This window comes from Balaenoptera borealis, assembly GCF_965194805.1.
Source record: "Balaenoptera borealis genome assembly, chromosome: 2".
Taxonomy (NCBI): Eukaryota; Metazoa; Chordata; class Mammalia; order Artiodactyla; family Balaenopteridae; genus Balaenoptera; species Balaenoptera borealis.
This window is the reverse complement of record NC_138867.1, coordinates 168,752,695-168,772,933: the sequence shown is the minus strand read 5'-3', so window position 1 is coordinate 168,772,933 and position 20,239 is coordinate 168,752,695. Positions and strand designations below refer to the sequence as shown.

Sequence of the window (20,239 nt, the reverse complement as noted above, 5' to 3'; positions counted from 1 at the left end):
TGGTATTTGTTATACAGCCCAAGCTTTGAGACAGAGCTCTTCAGAGGCTCCACACAATCTCCAAGGTCAATCAAATGCTGTTACCACACACAGGAGGGCCTGGCCTGTCTGGCCACCTGCTCCCTGAGCCCCTCAATGCTGCACCTCAGTCTTCCTGTGCACATCCGTCACTAACATGAATGACCCCACTCCACACCTGAGGTCGAGAGCCCATGTGTACCCACAGCCCCAGCCACATGCCAGTGGCCCAGAGCAGCTCTCCTGGACCACGATGCCTCCCTGGGGGTGTCCTCACACCACCTGCCCCTTGGGTCTGTACCCGCAGGGTCTAGACAGGGCTGGCCAGTGCGTTTTGTGAGATGGATCAGACAGACGGTGACTGTAACCCTGAGATGACAGTGACATTGGGAGAGCACAGAACAGGTGGCAGAGAGAAGTCATTCAGGTGGCCACATGCAGTCTTTACCCCTGATGGCCAGTGTGGCAGAAGTCCTCTCCTGTCCGCACACACACGAGTACTCCCCAGCGTCCGCCACAACCAGGCCATGTATCTGCAGCTCACACTTGGCCCCGTCCTGCTTCAGGCTCACTCTGTCCCCAGGTTTGAGGGTCTCGGGCCCCTTCCTCCACTCCACAGGGGCCACCTTGCTCAGCTCACAGCGCAGGGTGGCTGTAGCCCCTTCCATGGCTTCTTCATTCTTCAGACCCTTTGTGAACTTGGCAGGCAGGGCTGGTCAGAAAGACACACACACTATCACACTCTGTGAGCACACACAAAAGGCAGGATGCGAACAACACAGAGGAAACACAAAACCCAAGCACACATGGGCCATGTGCTGGGTGTGCCGAGGACACACTGCGGTTGGTGGCTTCCCTCAGCCCAGCCCCTTCTGTGGACTCCTCAGGCCTAATACTTTGTATTAACCTAGGAGGCAGGGCTGAGAAGGATCAGAATGACACGGAGACCGTCGGATTCTCTGGAGAAGTTTGGGGTCAGAACGTGACAGGATGGAGGAAAAGACACAAGACTCCAACAGCACAACAGGACAACAGGACAACAGGACAGTACCAGTGGTGACACAAGGGGTGGGAAGTGGCTTAATTGCTGGTTTCTTCTGGTTCATACAACAGCCCAGGAAGGCGGAAGGGATTCCACTGCCTTATGGAAAAAGGGTGGCACCGAGACAGGGAGAGAACGTGGAATGAATGCAGATGGATGCAATGAAGTCAATAACTGGACACCAAAACATGGCTCTGATTGATTACACGTGATCTTTACCCCTGACAGTGAGCACGTCCAAGGTCCTCTCCTGCCCACACTCACACGAGTACTCCCCAGTATCCATCATAGCCAGGCCATGATCTCCAGCTCACACACGGCCCCACCCTGCCTCAGGCTCCCTCTATTTCCATCTCAGAGGGTCTCGGGTCCCTTCCTCCAATCCACAGGGGCCATCTTGCTCAGCTCACGGCACAGTATGTCCATGGTCTCTTCTGTGGCCTCTTCATTCCTCAGACCCTTTGTGAACTTGGCAGGCAGGGCTGAGGAAAGCTAAGAAGTCACTGAGGACATCAGACTCTCTCAGGGGACTCTATGTCCAGGACACCACAAAACCACACAAAGTGCAAGAGAGCACAGTATGAACAAGTGAACAAATGCACAGATGGTGATGGAGGCAAATGCCCCAGAGGGAACAGAGAACACAAAGCACTGGACATGACATCTACTGGACAAGGAAACAGGAGCCATGAGACAGCTGGGGGAATCCAGTTGAAAAGATACAGAAAGCCACAGGATCCAACAGGGGAGTTGGTGACATGGAAACAAGTCTATTTGGCCTCACGTGGTCTTTACCCCTGACAGTGAGCGTGGCTGAGGTCCTCTCCTGCCCACACACGCAGAAGTACTCCCCAGTGTCCGCCACAGCCAGGCCACGGATCTCCAGCTCACACACGGCCCCGTCCTGCCTCAGGCTCACTCTGTCCCCGGCTCTGAGGATCTCGGGCCCCTTCCTCCACTCCACGGGGGCCATCTTGCTCAGCTCGCAGCGCAGTGTGGCCGTGGTCCCTTCTGTGGCCTCCTCCTTCCTCAGACCCTTTGTGAACTTGGTGGGCAGGGCTGGGCAGGGTCAGAGTGACACAGAAAACATCAGACTCTCTGGAGAATTTGGGGGGGATCCGGATGTGGACACTTGACAATAAAACACTCACACTTTGGAGCAAATAAGGAATAAAAGCTTGGACCCACAGACACATGGGTAGGTGGCAGTGCGTGGGGGCAGAGGACAGACTAGGCTGAGCCCATCTAGATACAAACCAGCAAGGAAATGGAATCCTCAGTGAGGACCTCATGACATGGACAGACACATAGAAATGGCCACAGTGCCCACAGGATGGATGGAAAAGGACAGTAATCAGAAGGGATGTCCTCTCAGCATCTTCCATGGCCCATCCTGCCTCAGAGTGTATCTGATGCCAGATTCAAGGGCCCAGATCCTTTCCCCCACTCTACATGCCAGGCTGCACAGCTTACACCACACCATGGCTGTGGCCCCCTCCAGGCCTCATTCCTTAGCAATTTTATGATCTTGAGGGATATAGCTGGGGACGGAGACACAAAGAGAGCTACCTAAACTTTCCCACGAGTTTGCACCAGCACTCCCCCCTAGTCAACTCCTGCTGCTGCTGGGGCCAGAGCCCCGGCATGACTGGGCCTGAACAGGACTGACAGAGCTAGGAACACCACAGCTAGAAGGGAAGCCGAAGTCACCCTCCTCCTGGCCTGTCGTCCTGGAGTAGGTGTCCTTGGGACCTGCATACTCTTAAAAGCAGCTCTCTTGGGCTGCTTGCAGCTGGTCAACTTGGGTCCTCCGCTCCTCGGCCACTGGTGGTGCCTCGTGCAGCGCAAGTTGCTCTAGACTGTGAGATAGGCCTCCAGGCCCACATCCCCTGTGGTCTCCTGGTGGGTCTGAACAGTGTGAGTGCCCAGTGTCTCTGCGCTGGAGACGCTGCACTCCATTCATGAAGTTCAAGGTGGCATGGTGGCCTGGCCTCTCCCCAAAGATCTGAGTATCTGCGCACATGACGGCCCTGCCCAGCCTCCAGAATCCTCTTCACTGTCCACCTTGTCTTGTGAGCCTGGCCCAACAGGGCCCAGGATGTGAGGCCCCTGTGCACCTGCAGAGCTGTCCTTCCTTCTGCGCTGAGATGCCCCCATGCCCCTTCATCAATGCTGCTCACAGGACCCTCTCGGGACATGGTGGGTGGCCTCATCCTCTGTCCCATCTTCTACCCCCACAGGAAGTGAGCAGACCCTCACTAGGGCAGGCCCCTGAGGACCTGGACCCCCGGCACAGGGAGCTGACCTATCGCCAGGCCATGAGCCACACCACAGCCAAGCCCCGTCCTGAGTCCTCATCTCTGAGGGTCTCAGGCCCCTTCCACCACTGCATGGGGCTGCCTTGCTCAGCTCACAGCACAGCATGAATGTGGACACGGCCCCTCCCATGGCCTGCTCACGTTTCATAACTTTTGTGAATTGGCTGGTCAGGGCTGGGGAAGGTCAGACGGACACATAGACTGATGGACTCTGGAGCTTGCAGACAAGGAATGGGCCACAGACACCATGCTGGCCACACAAGCACCGGTTGGAAGGGGGGCCCCGAGGGGACACCAGGCAAAATGCCCACAGTGGGCTGCTCTGATGCAAGGGGACTCCCCCTACCCCACTTCAACGATACCCACCCAGCTGGCCGTCATCCACCCCACAAAGGAAGTGGCCCTATTGGCCCCTAAACCCATGGGCCAGCCCTCCTGCTCTAGTTGACTGTGCCCCACCCTCAAACTGTGACCTCTCATCCCGTGTCCCAGCCACAGGTCGCCACGCCACACCTGATGGACTCCCTTCTGTGGCAGTTGCCTAAAGCCAGCTTACCTGCCACAGATGCCAGACAGGGACCCAAACGTCAGCATGGGTGTCCACCTGCCCTTCCTGACTCTGGCTCTGCTCCTCAATGTAGCTCTTCCTGCCCCTCTTTCCTCTCCTTCCACAGTCAAGCACTGTCCACACCCACCTCACCTCCACCTCACCCTCCACATCCACCTCACCTCCACCTCACCCTCCACATCCACCTCACCTCCACCTCACCCTCCACATCCACCTCACCTCCACCTCACCCTCCACTTCAAACTCCACCTCACCTCATACCTACCTCACCTCCACCTTACCCTCCACATCCACCTCACCTCCACCTCACTCTCCACTTCAAATTCCACCTCACCTCCATACCCACCTCACCTCCAACTTATCCCTACACCCAGCCTCACCTCTCCTAACCACCAGACGCTGGACAGCAGAACCTAGGACCTCCCATCACGGCTCTCCCATGGCCTAGCACTCATGTCCCAGCTTCCATCTCTTGACACCCCATTTGACATCCCACCCTTGAGGGCCACGCTTTGATCTACTTCCTAGCTTCTCTCTTGGCATGCCCCCTCAAGAGGACCATACTTCCGCTCTTGTACTGTGTGGGTGCCCTCCTTCTCTCCCTCAGGCATGAGCCCCTGAGGGCAGGGAGGACCATATTCTCTGCTCTTTATCTGAGATGGGCCTCACAGAAGCAGGAGATGGGCCTCACAGAAGCAGGTGCTGGGAGACTCATGCTGCAGGAATGCAGGAGATGCACACAGAAGCGAAAGACTGTACACAGACAGGGCAGAGCTCAAGGACGTGATCAAGCCCTCAGACACGAAGCCACTGCTCCACGTGGCCACACACAGTCTTTACCTCTGACAGTGAGCGTGGCTGATGTCCTCTCCTGCCCGCACACACACGAGTACTCCCCAGCATCTGCCACAACCAGGCCACGGATCTCCAGCTCACACACGGCTCCATCCTGCCTCAGGCTCACTCTGTCTCCAGCTCTGAGGGTCTCAGGCCCCTTCCTCCACTCCACAGGGGCTTCGTTGCTCAGCTCGCAGTGCAGTGTGGCCGTGGTCCCTTCCATGGCCTCCTTGCTTCTCAGTCTTCTTATGAACTCAGCAGGCAGAGCTAAGGATGATCAGACAGACACAGACATCAGAGTCACGGGAGAACTTCAAAGGCATGACATGACAGGACAGAGGAAAGGACACAGACTCCTACAGGATAATAAGACAGAACCTGCAGTGACACAAGGACACAAGGGGTAGGAAGTAGCTCAAATGCTTGTTTCTCATGGTTCACACAACAGCCCAGAATGGGGAAGGAATTCCATGGAGTTATGGGAAGAGGGTGGCACTGAGATGAGGAGGGTAGGTGGGATGAGTGCAGGGGGATGCCATGAAATCAATAATTAGACACCAAAACACAGCTCTGCTTGGCCACATGGGTCTTTACCCCTGACAGTGAGCACGGCTGAGGTTTTCTCCTGACCACACACGCATGAGTACTCCCCGGCATCTGCCACAACCAGGCCACGGATCTCCAGCTCACACACGGCTCCGTCCTGCCTCAGGCTCACTCTGTCCCCGGCTCTGAGGGTCTCGGGCCCCTTCCTCCACTCCACAGGGGCTGCCTTGCTCAGTTCACAGTGCAGCGTGGCCGTGGTCCCTTCCATGGCCTCTTCCTTCCTCAGACCCTTTGTGAACTTGGCAGGCAGGCCTGGAGATGGTCAGAAACACACAAACACTATCACACTCTCTGAACACGCAGAAGAAACAGGACGTGGATAGTTCATAGAAGATACAAAACCTAACTGGACATGGACCACCTGCTGGGTGTGCCCAGTACACACTGTGGACTGTGACATTTAAAGGTCCAACCTGTACATGTGCCACACAGCAGACAGGGACCATGACAGGGACAACAAAAGAATTATGGAAGGACAGGAACAGGATAGTGAGACAGCAGAGTAGAAAAGGAAACTGAGAGCAGAGAGGTGATGCAGCCACCAAATACCAGTCCACGTGGTCACATGTGGTCTTTACCCCTGACGGTGAGCGTGGCTGATGTCCTCTCCTGCCCGCACACACACGAGTACTCCCCAGCATCCTCCACGGTCAGGCCACGGATCTCCAGCTCACACACGGCTCCGTCCTGCCTCAGGCTCACTCTGTCTCCAGCTCTGAGGGTCTCAGGCCCCTTCCTCCACTCCACAGGGGCTGTCTTGCTCAGCTCACAGTGCAGCGTGGCCGTGGTCCCTTCCGTGGCCTCCTTGCTTCTCAGTCTTCCTATGAACTCAGCAGGTAGGGCTGCAACAAGGTCCGATGGACACAAGACTTCATCTTCATCCCCCCACAATGGATGAAAGGGGCTGTATGGAACCGCATAGGGTTACATGGGCAGAGTGGGTAAGTATACGTACCCTGTACAGTGAGCCTGGCCGATGTCATCTGGTCCCCGAAGCAGCAGGAGTACTGCCCGCTGTCCTGAGGCTGCAGGTCCCGGATGAGCAGTTCCAGCATGGTACCCTCCTGCCGCAGGCTGTACTTGTCTCCAGGCTGCACAACCTCATCTCCACGACGCCACTCCACGGGCATGGCCACCGATGACAGCATGCAGTGTAGTGTGGCAGCACCACCCTCCAGCACCTCCACGTCCTTCAGCCCCTCTCGGAACCGCACTGGCTGAGCTGTGGACAGGCATGAGCTCAGCTCAGCCCTCACCCCACTGCCTCCTACAGGGGTCTCCCCTGCGGTCAAGCATGGCTGAGAGCAGCAGCTGCAGGGTGCAGGAAGGCCCACCTCACTGTCTACACTGGGGGCTAGTGACGGTGACCTCTCCAGGAGGGTGAGCCAAACAGCAGGAAACAGAGAAGGGTGGAGTGTTATGGGCTACATTGTGTCCCCCAAATTCATCTGTTGGAGCCCTAACCCTCAGGACCCAGAATGGGACCGTATTTGGAGATGGGGCTCTTTAAAGAGAAGACTGAGGTAAAATTATGTCCCTAGGGTGGGTCTTAATCCCACAGTATTGGTGTCCTTACAAGAAAGGGAGATTACGACACAGACACACACAGAGGGATGACTGTGAAGACACAGGGAGAAGACAGCTATCTACACGCCAAGAAGAAAGGCCTCAGGAGAAGCCAGGCCTGCCAACACCTTGATCTCAGACTTCTAGTCTCCAGAACTGGGAGACAATAAACCGGGAGACATGTTTTTTTATGCTACTCAGTCTGTGGTATTTGTTACCCGGACCCGAGCTGACTGAGACAGATGGAGATGAGCCAAGCCAGGAGAAGGGAGACATGGTGACGTCAGAACACAAAACAAAGTCAGGAATGAAGTAAAAAAGAGATTGCTGGTAGAAGACCAAGAGAGGGTGAGGGATGTTATCAGGAGCATCAGAGACCCAGAGATGGGCAGTAGGGAGCAGAGCGAGATGGGTGAACTGCTGGAAAGATACAGGTGGACAGACGGAGCCTCAGAACAGCCCCCCCCCCACACACACACACATAGAGGGCAGAGATAGAGAGGGTCAGATAGAGTCCTGGAGTCCCCCTTGCCCCTAGCAAGACAAGAAACAGGGGTGCCCAGAGTGCGGCTGGAGGCTGCCCAGTACCCCCCTCCAGGGGCTCACCATGGACCCTGACAATGGAGCTGCTCCAGGCACCCCCAGCCTCACACTTGTAGTGCCCACCGTCCTGAAGGGTGGTGTCAGTGATGACCAGTTGGGCTCGGCGGCCCTCATAGCTCAGACGGCACCGAGCCGACGGCTGCAGGGCCTTCCCATCCTTGGTCCAGCACACAGGGCTGTCTAAAGCAGCAGTCTCACAGACCAGGGTCAGATCTTCCCCCTCCATGACTGTGGCATCTGTGAGCTCCCGGGAGAAAACACTTGGCTTCTCTGAAGACAGAGAGGGATGCATAAGACACTTGGGGGCTCCTGCAGGAAAAGCCCCAGGTCTCACTGCAGACCAGGCAACACTCCTGGTCAGTGCCCACCTGCCCCCCTCAGTCTGGGCTGCAGGCAGGGCTGCTGGGGGAACAGGACAGGCTCTGTGTGGCTCCACACACCAGAGGGGTGGGCCCAGCCCCTACACTGACCTCGCGTTCACCTCTGCATACCATGTGCAACAACACATCTTGAAATAGCGCCACTCAGCCTCCCAAGCCCCGCTCCCTGGGATCCAAGGCCCCAGCCCATGGGAAGTCCATGGTGCCTTCTCTGTAAGCCCCAGGGCCTCACCCAGCATGTGGCCAAGCCACTGTCTTGAGGTTGCATGCTTAGTCACACAGACTGGCCCCCACCATGGCACTGGGCACTGGGCATGCAGCCTACCTGTGACCTGCAAGGCAGCTGAGGTCCGCTGGTCGCCTGCCTCAAAATGGATGGTGCCTGAGTCCTTGAGGGCCAGCTGCCGCAGGGTAAGCACATGGTAGCCACCCGGCTGGACCTCGATCTCATTGAGTTCGTTGGCAGACAGCGGGGTTTTGTCCAAGAACCAGTGGACGGGCTTGTAGTCGGCAGGGGAGATACGGCAGCAGAAGGTGGCCGAGGAGCCCTCCTGCACCTCCAGGTCCTCCAGGTTCTCCGTGATGAGCACTTTCTGGCCTGCAGGGACACAAATGGGCATGTCAGGGACCCTCTGGCCGGCTGCCAAGGGAAACAGGGTGCTCCCCAAGACCTGGGGTGGGCGCACAGCAGGGATCGAGCAAATGACTCTAACGGGCTCCGAATGACAAAACATAAAACAGTAAGTGGGTCGGAGCTGAACTGTCCAAAAGTATTTGTTTTAGGTCCACCAGTGAGCCCCAATCCACCTCTGGGGTCCTTCTGCAGAGCACACAAGGTGACCCACAGCAAGGTCCCTCCATCAAGCTGTGCTCCCTAACCTGTCTAGGCCAGTTATGCCTGTCACAGAAATCACTTAACGGAATTAAATTTTGTATTACCAGAAGAAACGAGTGTGAAAAAAGACGCATGGCTATGATAACATTTAAATCGAATGCATTGGAGGACTGATAACGTGAATCGCTAGAAAAAAATTTTTTGCTGTTGTCTTAGGTATGGTGAAAGCTTAGGAAGAAGTCATAAATATAGAGATAGATTGGCCTCCAGATTCCTTCTGTATTCACAGGTGTCTTGAAGCCATTGCACACCGCAAAGCATAGATGGCACATCATGAGGGCAATGTACACAAAAAGAGATAAGGAATTCTGATTCGTGAACTGATACACAAAGAAAAGGCTCTGGCTGACACTATTAGACTGGTACAAGTCTGTGTGTTTTAAATTTTCTTAAAGACCATATGTTGTTATTATGGGACACTCTGACTTTTTTAAAGTATGAACATCTATTGGGTTGGCCAAAAAGTTCGTTCGGGTTTTTCATAGCATCTTACGGAAAAACCTGAACGAACTTTTTGGCCAACCCAATACTTTATTAGATAGTGGTGCTTCTACTGCACTAACAAAATGTTTCCACTGAGCTCAGTGGATTCACTGTATTTCACTGAAAAAGAGAAAAAAGTCAAGAGTGAGGCTTCTTTGTTATTCTTTTGGGTTTTTTTCTCTGGAGAGACCCCAGGAAGGACCTCCAGCTGACTTCACCCTGGACACCGGCCCTGGGATCTGGAGGGCTGGGCTCAACCCTGCCCTGATGCCTACTTGTCCTACAACCCTGAACCAGCCAACAACCCCGAACCAGCCAACAACCCCGAGTAAAGGCCCAGTTTCCCCATCTGTGAAGTAGCAGAATGATAACGCTCACCCTGTCTGCCAGGTGAAAACTGCTGCTCAAACCTGAAAACTTCCCCGAGCGAGTCTCCTTCCACAGGAGCAGAGGCGGTACATCTGCATGTAAGTACGTGCAGAGCTCATGCAGGGGCACACGCTGGAAGGGCTCCAGAAACATTCATCCAGCAAATGAATGCACAAATAAATGAGGGCTGCCAACTCATTTACACAAGGCCCAGCTGGGAGGGCCAGAGACAAGACCACCCAGGACAACTCCCCTTGGAGAGGGGGAAACCAAGGCTGGGTTTGTCTAGGGCCAGGCAGAGCTCTGATCTCTGCCCATCTTCAAGTCTACTTTAAACAAAGCTTACAGCTGAGCACACCATGGGCCTTGAAATACAGTGTGCAAATGAAAGCAACAGCACGGTGACTGGGCCTAACCTTTCACCAGGAGCCGAGCCTGGGACTGGGCCTGGCCGATGTCACAGGTGTAAGTGTCACTGTCCGCCTTCTCCAGGGCGCTGATGGTGAGCCTCAAGGTCAGGCCCTCCTGGCTGGGAGCATGCTTCTCCGAGGCTTGCAGCTCTGTGAGGCCCTTGCGCCAGGTCACTGAGGCCGCGGGGCGCTCCGTCTTGCAGGCGAACACAGCTGTGCCCTTCTCCTCCACCTGCAGGTCAGCCAGCTCCTCCGTGAACTGGTTTGGCTTTTCTGGGGGAGAATGGATGGGAGGGAGAGGCCTATGCAGACCCCATGTAGGCCCTCAGGACAGGAAATCACTCCCATCACAGGTGGTTCTCCTGGCCCACCCACAGAACCTCAGGGACCTGAGCGAGTCCCTTCCCTGCTGGGCGCCCCTCTGTTCCTGCCTGGGAAGAGAAGCCACAGGGGTTGTCCCAGGGTCTCTCATGGGGGTTACCTTCCACTCGGAGGCTGGCTGTGCTTTTGGAAGACTCCGTCTCACACGTGTACTCGCCAGAATCTTTGAGTGAGGCCGCGTGGATGACCAGCATGGCTCGAGTGCCTTCGACGAGAAGCTCATACTTCTTACTCTTGCGAATGGCTTTCCCGTCCTTCAGCCAGCACACTGGGGTCCCCTCCCGTGACAGCTCACACCTCAGCACCACATCCTCACCCAGCACGGCCCGCTGGTCTTCCAGTGGCTTCACAATGTCAACTGGCCTCTCTGAAAAGAACAGAGATGGTGGCCCAAGAGGCATGGCCACAGCTCTACCCACGGCCACAGCCCTAGCCACGCCTGGGGTGAGGGCAGGGCAGGCATTCAGGAACCTTCAGGATCTGAAGGCTGAGACCACAGAACCTACAGCTCCAAAACTTCCGACTCTGGAACCTCAGACCCAGGGGCCTCAGAGCCCTGGAATACCAGGGAACGACCCCGGGAGGGAGAAATATTAGACCACAGAATCTTATGTTCTCAGCACTGTTCAGAGTCCTGTGACTCAAAGCATGGCCATGGGCCAGCGCTGACTGTGGGCTGAGCTTCACCCACTGGCACCAAGTACTCATGCTGGAAGTAGGAGCTCAGAAATGCCAATGGCAATTTCACTGGCTTCATGAGTCATGCACCCTGGGAGCTACCACAGCGGTCGAATCACGGACTGAAGATCAGAAGCCCTGCTCCTGCCCAAAGGCTCCAGAACCTCATGCTAGAAAGTAAGCCCCCTGGATGACCAGAACCCCCCAGTACTCTGACAGATGCCTCCAGGTGCCAACCAGGGGCTGGGGAGACAGTCCCCAGATGCACCCCCTTCCAGCTTCCAAGCCCAAGGCCCCTGCTCCAGGCTGCCTCGGGAGGGCCCAGGCTCAGCAGCTCCCAAACCAGCCCCTGGAGACAGACCCCCGACCTGTCCCAGCCAGTCAGTTCCCACTGCCACCATCACCCACCTCTGATGATGAGCGAGGCCTTGGAGGTGAGGTCCCGCACAGAGAAGACCACCTCCCCAGCGTCACTTGGCAGAGCATCTCGGACAGCCAGCGTATACTTGCGGCCCTGGCGTGTGGCCCGGAAGCGGCCAGAGCTGCCCACCGTTTTCCCACCAACCATCCATACAGCAACATCGCCAGTGTTCTCATGGGACAGGACGCACTCAAAGCTGCAGCTCTCGCCCTCCATCACCTCCACTGTCTTCAGCCTCTTGGTGATGCCCACGTGCAGGTCTGTGGGCCGGAGGAGACAGCCGTCACGCCAGCCAGGCCCACGGAAGCCTGCCGCTCGAGACAGGCACCGTCAAGCCTGTAGCAGCCCCGGTCCACACCCCAGGAGGGGCAAGACCAGCCAGAGAACCTGCATACCCACCCTCCCCAACCCCACTCCCAGAGGGCCTGCTGCCCCTCTCAGCAAATGTCCTCTTGGCCTCCAGCTGTCCACACCTTGGTGTTTGGATGGCTGATAGCTATGCGTTATGACCAGGGCGGCCGCCTTCACATTTGCTATGGAACAATGTGGAGAGAATAAGCACCACACACAGCTGTGACCAGCTTATATGCTCCAGAAGAAGAACAGGCACCCAAAATGAAGAGGCAATCCAGCTCTAGGACAAACTCACCACACCGCCCTCCCTTTCCTGTCCCATTCCTGTCTCATCAAACACTGGCCAGACCATCAGGGACCAGCCACGGGATCACAGGGCAGCAGGCCTGCCACGCACACAAGAGACAGCAGGACTACGGGGGTGGAACCAGGACAGTGGTGCACACAGGACGTCACGCATTCACCCTATAGTTGGGGAACCAGGCCCAGATTGGGAGGAGCATGTGAAAAGCATGTGGCCTGCCCACAGCCACCTTCACCAGGCTGTGCCATGGCCTGGGAGCCCTACTGGGCACCCCCTGCCTGACATCTCGGGCTCTCCCACTCGCCCACTCCAGGAGGCTCTCCTGACCGCTCCTCTGTGGCCCCTGTGCCTGCCCGTATACATCCCCTGGTGCAGAGTGAATGTTTCCAGCCTCTGTAGAATCCTTTACACCTCGGGACTCTATCAAGCAGGGCCAGTCTAGTCTCCCAAGCTTTGCTCTGTTGCCCATCATCCCTGGCCCGCCTGCCTGCACCTGGGGCTCCTATGACCCTGTCAAGCCCGCTCCTTCAGGAGCCTGCCCTGACCTCTCCAGGCTCAGCAGAGCAGCCCCTGGTCTCGGAGAGTGGGTGGGCCCCCCCGGGTGGGCCCCCCCAGGCAGAGGCACCCCCATGCCCAGAGCCACGCCCCCCCATGCCCTGGCCCCGCCATCTAGAGCCAGCTGCAGCACGCACCGTGCACGGTGACATGGGCACGGGTCTCATCAGTGCCCACGTCGCAGGTGTACAGGCCAGCATCGTCCCTGCTCAGGTTGTGCACCACGAGTCCCCGAGTGCCCGCTGTGTACAGGAAGTCATACTTGTCACTGGGGCCCAACTCCATGCCGTCCTTTCGCCACACCACACGAGCCTGGTGGTCAGAGACCTCGCACCGCAAGGTCAGTGTGCCCCACTCCTCCACGGACACGTCGTCCAACGCCTTCAGGAACACCACCGGCTTCCCTGCAGGGAAGGTGTGGGCGACTGAGGGGACGAGCTGCCACCTCTGGCCCTCGGGGTGCCAGGTGCACATCCCAGGGGTCCCCAGAGACCCCACAAGGACACCTCACCTTTGACCTCCAGGCGGGCCGAGGCCATAACCTTGGGCGAGGAGACGCATACAGTGCCCGTGTCAGCCCGTTGGACCTGCTTCAGCACCAGCGTGTGGCGGCGGCCCTCATGGGTAATCTTGTGGAGGCTGTCGTTGCACAGTGGCATCCCATTGAGCGACCACTCCACCTCCTCGTCCTCGTGGGACAGCTCGCAGGAGAAGCAGGCACAGCCCTCCTCCGTGACCTCCAAGTCCTGCAGTGGCTGCGTCACCGTCACCTCCCGCACTGCCAGGAGCACACCAGGCAGCTCAGCATGGCCGCCATCACCGCCTCCCCTGAGACCCTCTGGTGGCCCCGTGCCCCCTCGCTCTGTACCTTCCACAGTAACCTCAGCGCTGCTCTGGGCACTGCCGGCCTGGCACCGGTAGACACCAGCATCCGCGGGCGTGAGCCGCAGGATGCGCAGCTCTGCCATGTGGCCCTCCAGCCCCATCTTGAACTTGTCAGATGGCACCAGGGGTGTCTCCTCCTTGTACCACTGCACGGTCTTGGGGGGTGGCTTGAAGTCACAGGACAGGACTACCGACTGCAGCTCACGCCCCACCTTGGGCTCTAGTGGCCGCGTGAGCACCATGGGAATGTCTGTGGCGGAAGGAAAGAGGGAAGCACTGTGTAAAGCGGGCCAGACCACAAGGCCATAACACCTGCCCCTGCCCTGCCTCCTCTCCGTCCTCGGCCAACCCGCCAGGCAGCGCACTTTCACCTGAGACGACCAGGCAGGCGGTGGAGCGTGATTTGCCGATGGTGAAGTGCACCGGCCCCGTCATGGTGGAGCAGGTACGCCGCAGCGTCAGCCGGTGCACTGTGCCCTCCTGTTCCATGCCCACGTCAGCCCCTGCCTGCAGCACCGTCTCCCCCAGGAGCCACTTAGGCGGCCGCACCGAGGGGATGGAGGTCTCACACTCGAACCAGGCAGGGGCGGGCTCCATCACCGTCACATCCTGCAGGCCCCGCACGATAGTGATGGATTGCTCTGTGGGCGAGCGGCCAGTCACTGGGGCAGTCCCGAGGGAGGATCACCAGCCACCCCTCCTGCGGGGTTGGTGTTACTTCCTGGGAACAAACCCTCTCAGGCATGCTCACTTCCTCCCTGGGGTGACCCAATGCGCCCAGTCAGGTCCTTCTCAGACCTGGCCACCTCTAAGTGCCACAGGCTGTAACACCTCCCCTGGGGGAAAAAAGGAACAGCTGCCCACCCAGCCCTGCCCGAACCTTCCACAAAGAATTGGGCACTGGTCTTAACATCGCCAGCATCACAGGTATAAGTGTCCTCGTCCTCAGGCTGGACGGCGTTGATGACCAGCTGGCGGTAGAGGCCGTCACTGACCATCTCATACTTGGCCCCGGGCTGCAGTTCCACGCTGCCCTTGAACCACCGCACCTGGGCACTGGCCCTCGACATCTGGCACTCGAGCACACCGCGGTGCTTCTCCATCGCGATCTTGTCCCGCAGCGGGCGTAGGATGGATACTGGCAGCTCTGTGGGTACACCCAGCAGGGTCAGGGCAGGTGCACAGTGATCCCGAACACCCAGGGCTGGGTGCTCTGGCTGTGCATCTCCCAAGCAGCCGGACTGGGACGTCATGCTCAGGCTAAACGGCCTATGCCGGCCCGCCCACCAGTGCCAGCAGATAGCTAGGCTGAGTGTTGCCCTCGGGCTAGTCTGGGACTTGCTGCTCACATCTGACCACAAGGACAGTGGGCACACACCCACACTTGCTATCATCCAGTGGGCCTCATCATGTGCATGCCTGCCCCGCTCCCCCACCCCGCCCGTCCCCTCGCCACACAGCCTCACCCTCATCCGGCACACCCCCAAATCCCTTGCACCCTGCCCTCACCTTATGCATCCAAACGCCCCACACCCCTGCCCCCTACCTGTTTCTAGACCCTTTCTCCCTCATGCCCCGCAGCCACTTTGACTGCCATCAAGGCCACCAGGTAAAGCCTTGTGTGCTTACTTCCTGCCAGGGCCTCACACCTTTTCTCTCCAGCACTTGCTGCAGTCCCAGGAAGGAGAATTCATTGGTACCTCCATTTTAAACAAAGAAGGAGACCCCAAGGCTGCCTCCCCTAGACCACTTTCTTCCTGCCAAGGAGGGAATACCCGCTTTCCCTCCTCCTGGATCACTGCTGTCCTCATTCCAGGAGGGACCCCAGGACAGGGACAGCTGGCCTTTCGGCCCTGTAAGACTCAGTACATGTGCTTGTTCACACACACGCTGTCCAGCCCATGCCCTGCCCTGAGCCGCCATTACCTTTTACTCGGAGCTGGGCTCTTGATTCTGCACATTGTGCTACAAATTTGATTTCCCCTGCATCTTCCACCAGGACCCTCCGAAAGATGAGAGTGTATGTCCTTCCTGGGAACAAAGGCCACTCAGCACTAAAGGGAGGGGTGGCCTGGGGGCGGGAAGGAGGAGGAGCCCTGCTGAAGCCCACCCACTGTCCTCGTCTCACCTTCCTGGCGGATCCGCACATTGTCACTGGGCCGAAGCTTGCTGCCCTCCCGGAACCACTGGGCAGGCACCTCATCGTGGGAGACCTCGCAGGAGAAGGTGGCACCCTCCCTCTCCATCACTTCCACATCCGCCAGAGGCCTCACGATCTGGACATTTCGGCCTGGGGCAAGAAGCAGGCCCTGCTACGTCCTGACACACAGAGCTATCTGACCGCTACCCCCCACCCCAGCTTGCTGAGGGAGTGCAGGATGGGTGGGACAAGAGCAGAGCCAGAGGGCCAAGCACTTGTTGGGTGATGCAGTGGGGGGCCAGGAGGCTCCTGCACCCACCCGCCCAGCCCTCACCTTGCACCGTCAGGGAGGCCGAGCTCTGAGCATCATGGGCGTCACACACATACACGCCCTGGTCCCCACGCTCACATCGGTAAATGATGAGACTCCTGCAGGCCCCCTGGGCCACCATGCCCACTGTCTTGCTCACCTGCAGCTGCACACCATCCTGTGGAGCAATGAGGCCCGGTCAAGTGCTGGAACTGCCCAGCAGGGTGGTCCCACTCCCGCCCACCCATGGTGAGAGGTAAGAGGGGGCAGAGGAGTCCAAGTTCCCAGGCACCTTCAACCAGCGCACATCCACATTGGGGCGTGAGAGCTCACAGTCCAGGACCACCTTGTCCTTTTCTGTGGCCACCACATCCTGCAGAGGGCGGCTGAACTTCACAGGCAGCTCTGGGAAGACAGGAGGGGAGTGGTGAGAAGCAGGGCCTCTGGGCGGGGACAGGGCCTGAGCTGGCTGGAATCACTCAGCTGGTTAAAGGAATGAACCTCCCTCCTCCAGGATTCCATATCCCTGCCCATAGCTGCCTCCCTGGGCCACCCTGGGGACAGGGGCAGGTGCTCTGGAGTGAGTCCCGCCCCACCTATGTCCACCTACCAGTGACCACCAGCCGCGCAGATGTGTGCACGCCCTCCGCCCTGAAGGAAACCAGGCCACTGTCCTGCCTCTGCAGCCCAGACAGCGTAAGGGTATGGGTGGGGCCGTGCACCACCAGCTGGCACGTGGGTCCCGGCTGGAGCCGAAGGCCATCTCGAGTCCAGCTGCCCTCCACATCAGCATGGGACAGCTCTACTTCCATTGTGGCTGTGCCCTGCTCCTGCGCCTCCACTGTCTGCAGGCCCCGCACAAGCCGGACCTGGCACACTATGGGACAAACAAGGGGAAGGATGAGCCACTGCATCAAGACCCTGGCCCTCGGTCCAGCCCCCATCACTTCCCCAGGGAGCCTCAAGGTGCTCTGGAAGGGGAGGTCTGCCCCTCCAGGTGGATGCCTGCCCCCTCCTTTACTCCCTTCTCCACCTCTCCAGCCCCTGCAAGTGGAGGTCCGCCCCTTCCTCTCTCTTTCCCTTTTCCCCCTTTTCCAGGGCCCTGCCCCCAGGGGGAGATTCCCTCCCCTCCCCAGCTCCTCGATGCCCAACCCTCAGGCCAAGCCCCCTAAGCTGCTCACTTTCCACAGTCAGCTTGGCCTGCGTCTTATCATCCGCCGTCTCGCAGCCATAGAAACCACGGTCAGCGAAACCCACACTGCGGAGAACCAAGCGGTGACTTGAGCCCGCGGCGTGGATCTCCACATTCTCGCCTGTCACCAGGGCTGCGGCGTTGCGTGTCCACTTGACCTCCGGCCATGGCCGCGTCAGCTCCACCTCCATGGTCACCGAGCTCCGCTCCTCCACAGTCTGTGGCTCCAGCTTTTTTTTGAACAACACTGGGGCCTCTGGAGTCACAGGAGAGGGAGGTCATTACAGCCACTGCCACTCTCAGGAGAGCAAGGCAGAGGGACCCTGCCCCAACCCCCAGCCAGCAGAGCTGCCCTCCACCACATTCCGACTCCAAGCTAGGCAAGGCCTTGGCCATACTCAGGGCCCAGCTGACACATGCACAGGCACAATTTTATGGAAGGAAACCACACTTCAGGGGGGGCTTCTCCTTTCCCAGTCCCCCTCCCACCTCCTGCTCCCCTGCTCTGAACAACTCCTGCCATCCCCCACCAGAACCTGGAACTCCTAAGTGTGGCCGGTGACCAGGAGCATCAGGACACAGGGAGCCATTGAGACAGGCAGACTCTGAGCTCCCAGACCGGCTGCACCACAGTCTCTGCTTTAACTAGGCCCTGGATGCGTCACATTAAGGAAGAGAAACGCTAGAGTGAATCTCCCAGTCTCGGGCTGTGCCGTGATCTCCCCAGAAGTGCATCTGCCCGCATTACTCCCTTACTCAAGAACCTGAGATGGCTTGGCTCCCACTTACCCTCAGGTAACGTTCTGGCCCTCCCCCATGCAATCTGGCTTCAGCGAGCAAAGCGCACCCCCATCATCTGCATCTGCTTGCACTGGCTGCCAACTCCAGTCTCTCCCACCTTGCCATCCTTTGGGCTCAGCAAGGATCGTCTCCTCTAGGAAGACTCCCTGGAGTGTCTGAGCCTCCACCCACTCCCCGACCAGGTGTGCACTACAGGAGTTTACCATCTCCCCTTTAGAGCAGGTGCCTGGCCCCTCGGTCCGACCCAACTCTTCTCTCTGCAGCTGACAAACCCTGTGTCCTCTGAAGTCAGCCAGATGAGCTGGATACAGGCCAGCACCAGGATGCTACCTTGGGACCAGCCCATTAGGAGACGCCTGCTGCGAGGAGCCGGTGCACCCTTCCTGCTGCCCCACACACGCACCTCGGACCCGGAGGGCAGCCACGGTCTTGATGCCCTCAGCCTCCGCGGTGATCTGGCCGGCATCCTCCAGGGCCAGGCCCAAGATAGTCAGGCTGTGGCTGGCACCCTTCTGCGATATGAGAAACTTCTCGCTGGACTGTAGCTTGACGCCATCCCGGAACCACGTCACCGCCACGTCGCTGGGAGTCACCATGCACTGGAAGGTGGCCTCGCAGCCCTCCTCCGCGACCACCGCGCTCAGCCCAGACGTGAACTTGACCACGCGGGGGACTGCGGACAAGAGCTCCACTTGAGAGGCGGGCAGGAGGGGCAGGGGCCCCCACCTAGCAGACGCTGCGGAACGACACCTCTTCGGGAAGCAGCCCCGGAATGCTCCGCCAAGCCACCCACCCACCTGGGCGGCCCAGCCCCTGCGCCCGGCATCCGCATACCGCTCACGGTGAGCATGGCGCTGGTGTGGTCATCGCGGCTCTCGCACACGTACTCCCCCGCATCCTCTGCCCGCAGGCCCGACACAGTGAGCGAGCGCTGAAGCCCCGCAGCCGCCATCTGGAAGCGTTTGCCGGCCCGGAGTTGCGTGCTCCCGCGGCGCCACACCACCTGGGCCTGCGCCGGGCTCAGCTCGCAGACCAGCTTCACTGTGCCGCCCAGCTCCCCGCTCACGGGCTCCAGGGGACGGCAGAACTTGGCAGCCACCTCTGGGGGAGGGGAGGGGAGGGGAGGGGACGTCAGCCTGGTGGGGCTCGGGCCATAGGACCAGCTCTGAGCTGCCTGGTCGTGCGCCCTGAGCCTCACCCAGTCTCCACTCCAGAACGCTGCAAACAAGGGGTTCCCAGAGGACCTCCCCGTGACCCCACTCACCTTCCACCTGCACCGGGAAGTCCTGCTCCTCTGCGCCCAGGCGGCAGCTGTAGACGGCACTGTCCAGGGTCTGTGCGCCACGCACAGTCAGGGTGTGGGTGTCCCCCAGGCTGGCCATCTCATGCCGCTTGCTGCTGCGAATCTCGACACTGTCCTTGAGCCACGTCACCGTGGCCACAGAGGGTGTGGCCAGCGTGGCTGTCAGGACGATGTCCTCGTGTTCCCTGACCACCAGAGGTTCCCTGCGTCTGGGTCTCTCCAGGGTCGGAGGCTCAAGTTCCGGCTCTGGAGGGCGGGGGCGGGGGGTGACCAACAAGCATTAGAGGGGAGACCCTCGCATCCCTGGCCTGGGTCCAGTCCCCCCTCCAGGCCACATGGTGGGAGAAGACTTGAAATGAAACTGCCCGGGCTGTCCAGCTCTCCACTGCTGCCTCTCTGCTGAGCAAGCCAGACAGTGAATGCAACAGGGCCACACTCTGCCTGCCAGGCACCATCCAGGCTCACAGGGGCAGTACAGAGCAGCCCGGAGGGACCACCTGGGGCCACAAGCTCTGTCCCACCAAGAGCTGAGAGTCTAGGATCCCTGCCCCCATCCCCAAGGGAAGATGGGCCCCATGAGCAGCTAATGCAGGGAAAGTAGGGCACACAGTGACCCTGACACAGCCTGGGGGCTGGGCCAAAATCCCAGAAGAGCAGTGGGGAGCAGGGCCAGGAAGGGAGGCAGAGGAGGACGGTCTCTGTAGAAGAACCCTCATGCGGAGTGGAGAGACCAGGCAAAGACTGAGAGGGATGAAACAGCCTGAGAGCCTCCAGCAGCCAAGCATGGGGGCAAAGCCAAGGCAGAGAAGGGGGAAGGGGA

The 20,239-nt window shown here is 58.9% G+C and overlaps 1 protein-coding gene across 16 annotated transcripts in view; it reads right to left on the bottom strand.

Annotated features, from left to right (window-relative positions):
* Positions 1–20,239, bottom strand: part of OBSCN (obscurin, cytoskeletal calmodulin and titin-interacting RhoGEF) — a 245,238-nt gene that overhangs the window by 75,789 nt on the left and 149,210 nt on the right. For 8 of the 16 annotated variants that reach the window (XM_082379271.1, XM_082379281.1, XM_082379280.1 and 5 more), the window contains exons 9-33: positions 19,381–19,665; positions 18,951–19,217; positions 18,520–18,789; positions 17,305–17,571; positions 16,734–17,000; positions 16,416–16,528; positions 16,148–16,301; positions 15,802–15,963; positions 15,600–15,704; positions 14,554–14,820; positions 14,045–14,314; positions 13,657–13,923; positions 13,300–13,566; positions 12,926–13,192; positions 11,563–11,835; positions 10,577–10,843; positions 10,102–10,368; positions 8,264–8,536; positions 7,562–7,828; positions 6,345–6,611; positions 5,968–6,231; positions 5,378–5,641; positions 4,787–5,050; positions 1,856–2,119; positions 467–730 (exon numbers count right to left, since the gene is read on the bottom strand). In XM_082379271.1, coding sequence (XP_082235397.1) covers positions 467–730; positions 1,856–2,119; positions 4,787–5,050; positions 5,378–5,641; positions 5,968–6,231; positions 6,345–6,611; positions 7,562–7,828; positions 8,264–8,536; positions 10,102–10,368; positions 10,577–10,843; positions 11,563–11,835; positions 12,926–13,192; positions 13,300–13,566; positions 13,657–13,923; positions 14,045–14,314; positions 14,554–14,820; positions 15,600–15,704; positions 15,802–15,963; positions 16,148–16,301; positions 16,416–16,528; positions 16,734–17,000; positions 17,305–17,571; positions 18,520–18,789; positions 18,951–19,217; positions 19,381–19,665 — 6,162 coding nt within the window. The remainder of the gene's footprint in view (positions 1–466; positions 731–1,855; positions 2,120–4,786; positions 5,051–5,377; positions 5,642–5,967; positions 6,232–6,344; positions 6,612–7,561; positions 7,829–8,263; positions 8,537–10,101; positions 10,369–10,576; positions 10,844–11,562; positions 11,836–12,925; positions 13,193–13,299; positions 13,567–13,656; positions 13,924–14,044; positions 14,315–14,553; positions 14,821–15,599; positions 15,705–15,801; positions 15,964–16,147; positions 16,302–16,415; positions 16,529–16,733; positions 17,001–17,304; positions 17,572–18,519; positions 18,790–18,950; positions 19,218–19,380; positions 19,666–20,239) is intronic. The other 8 variants (XM_082379275.1, XM_082379276.1, XM_082379272.1 and 5 more) reach the window with 6 other exon arrangements.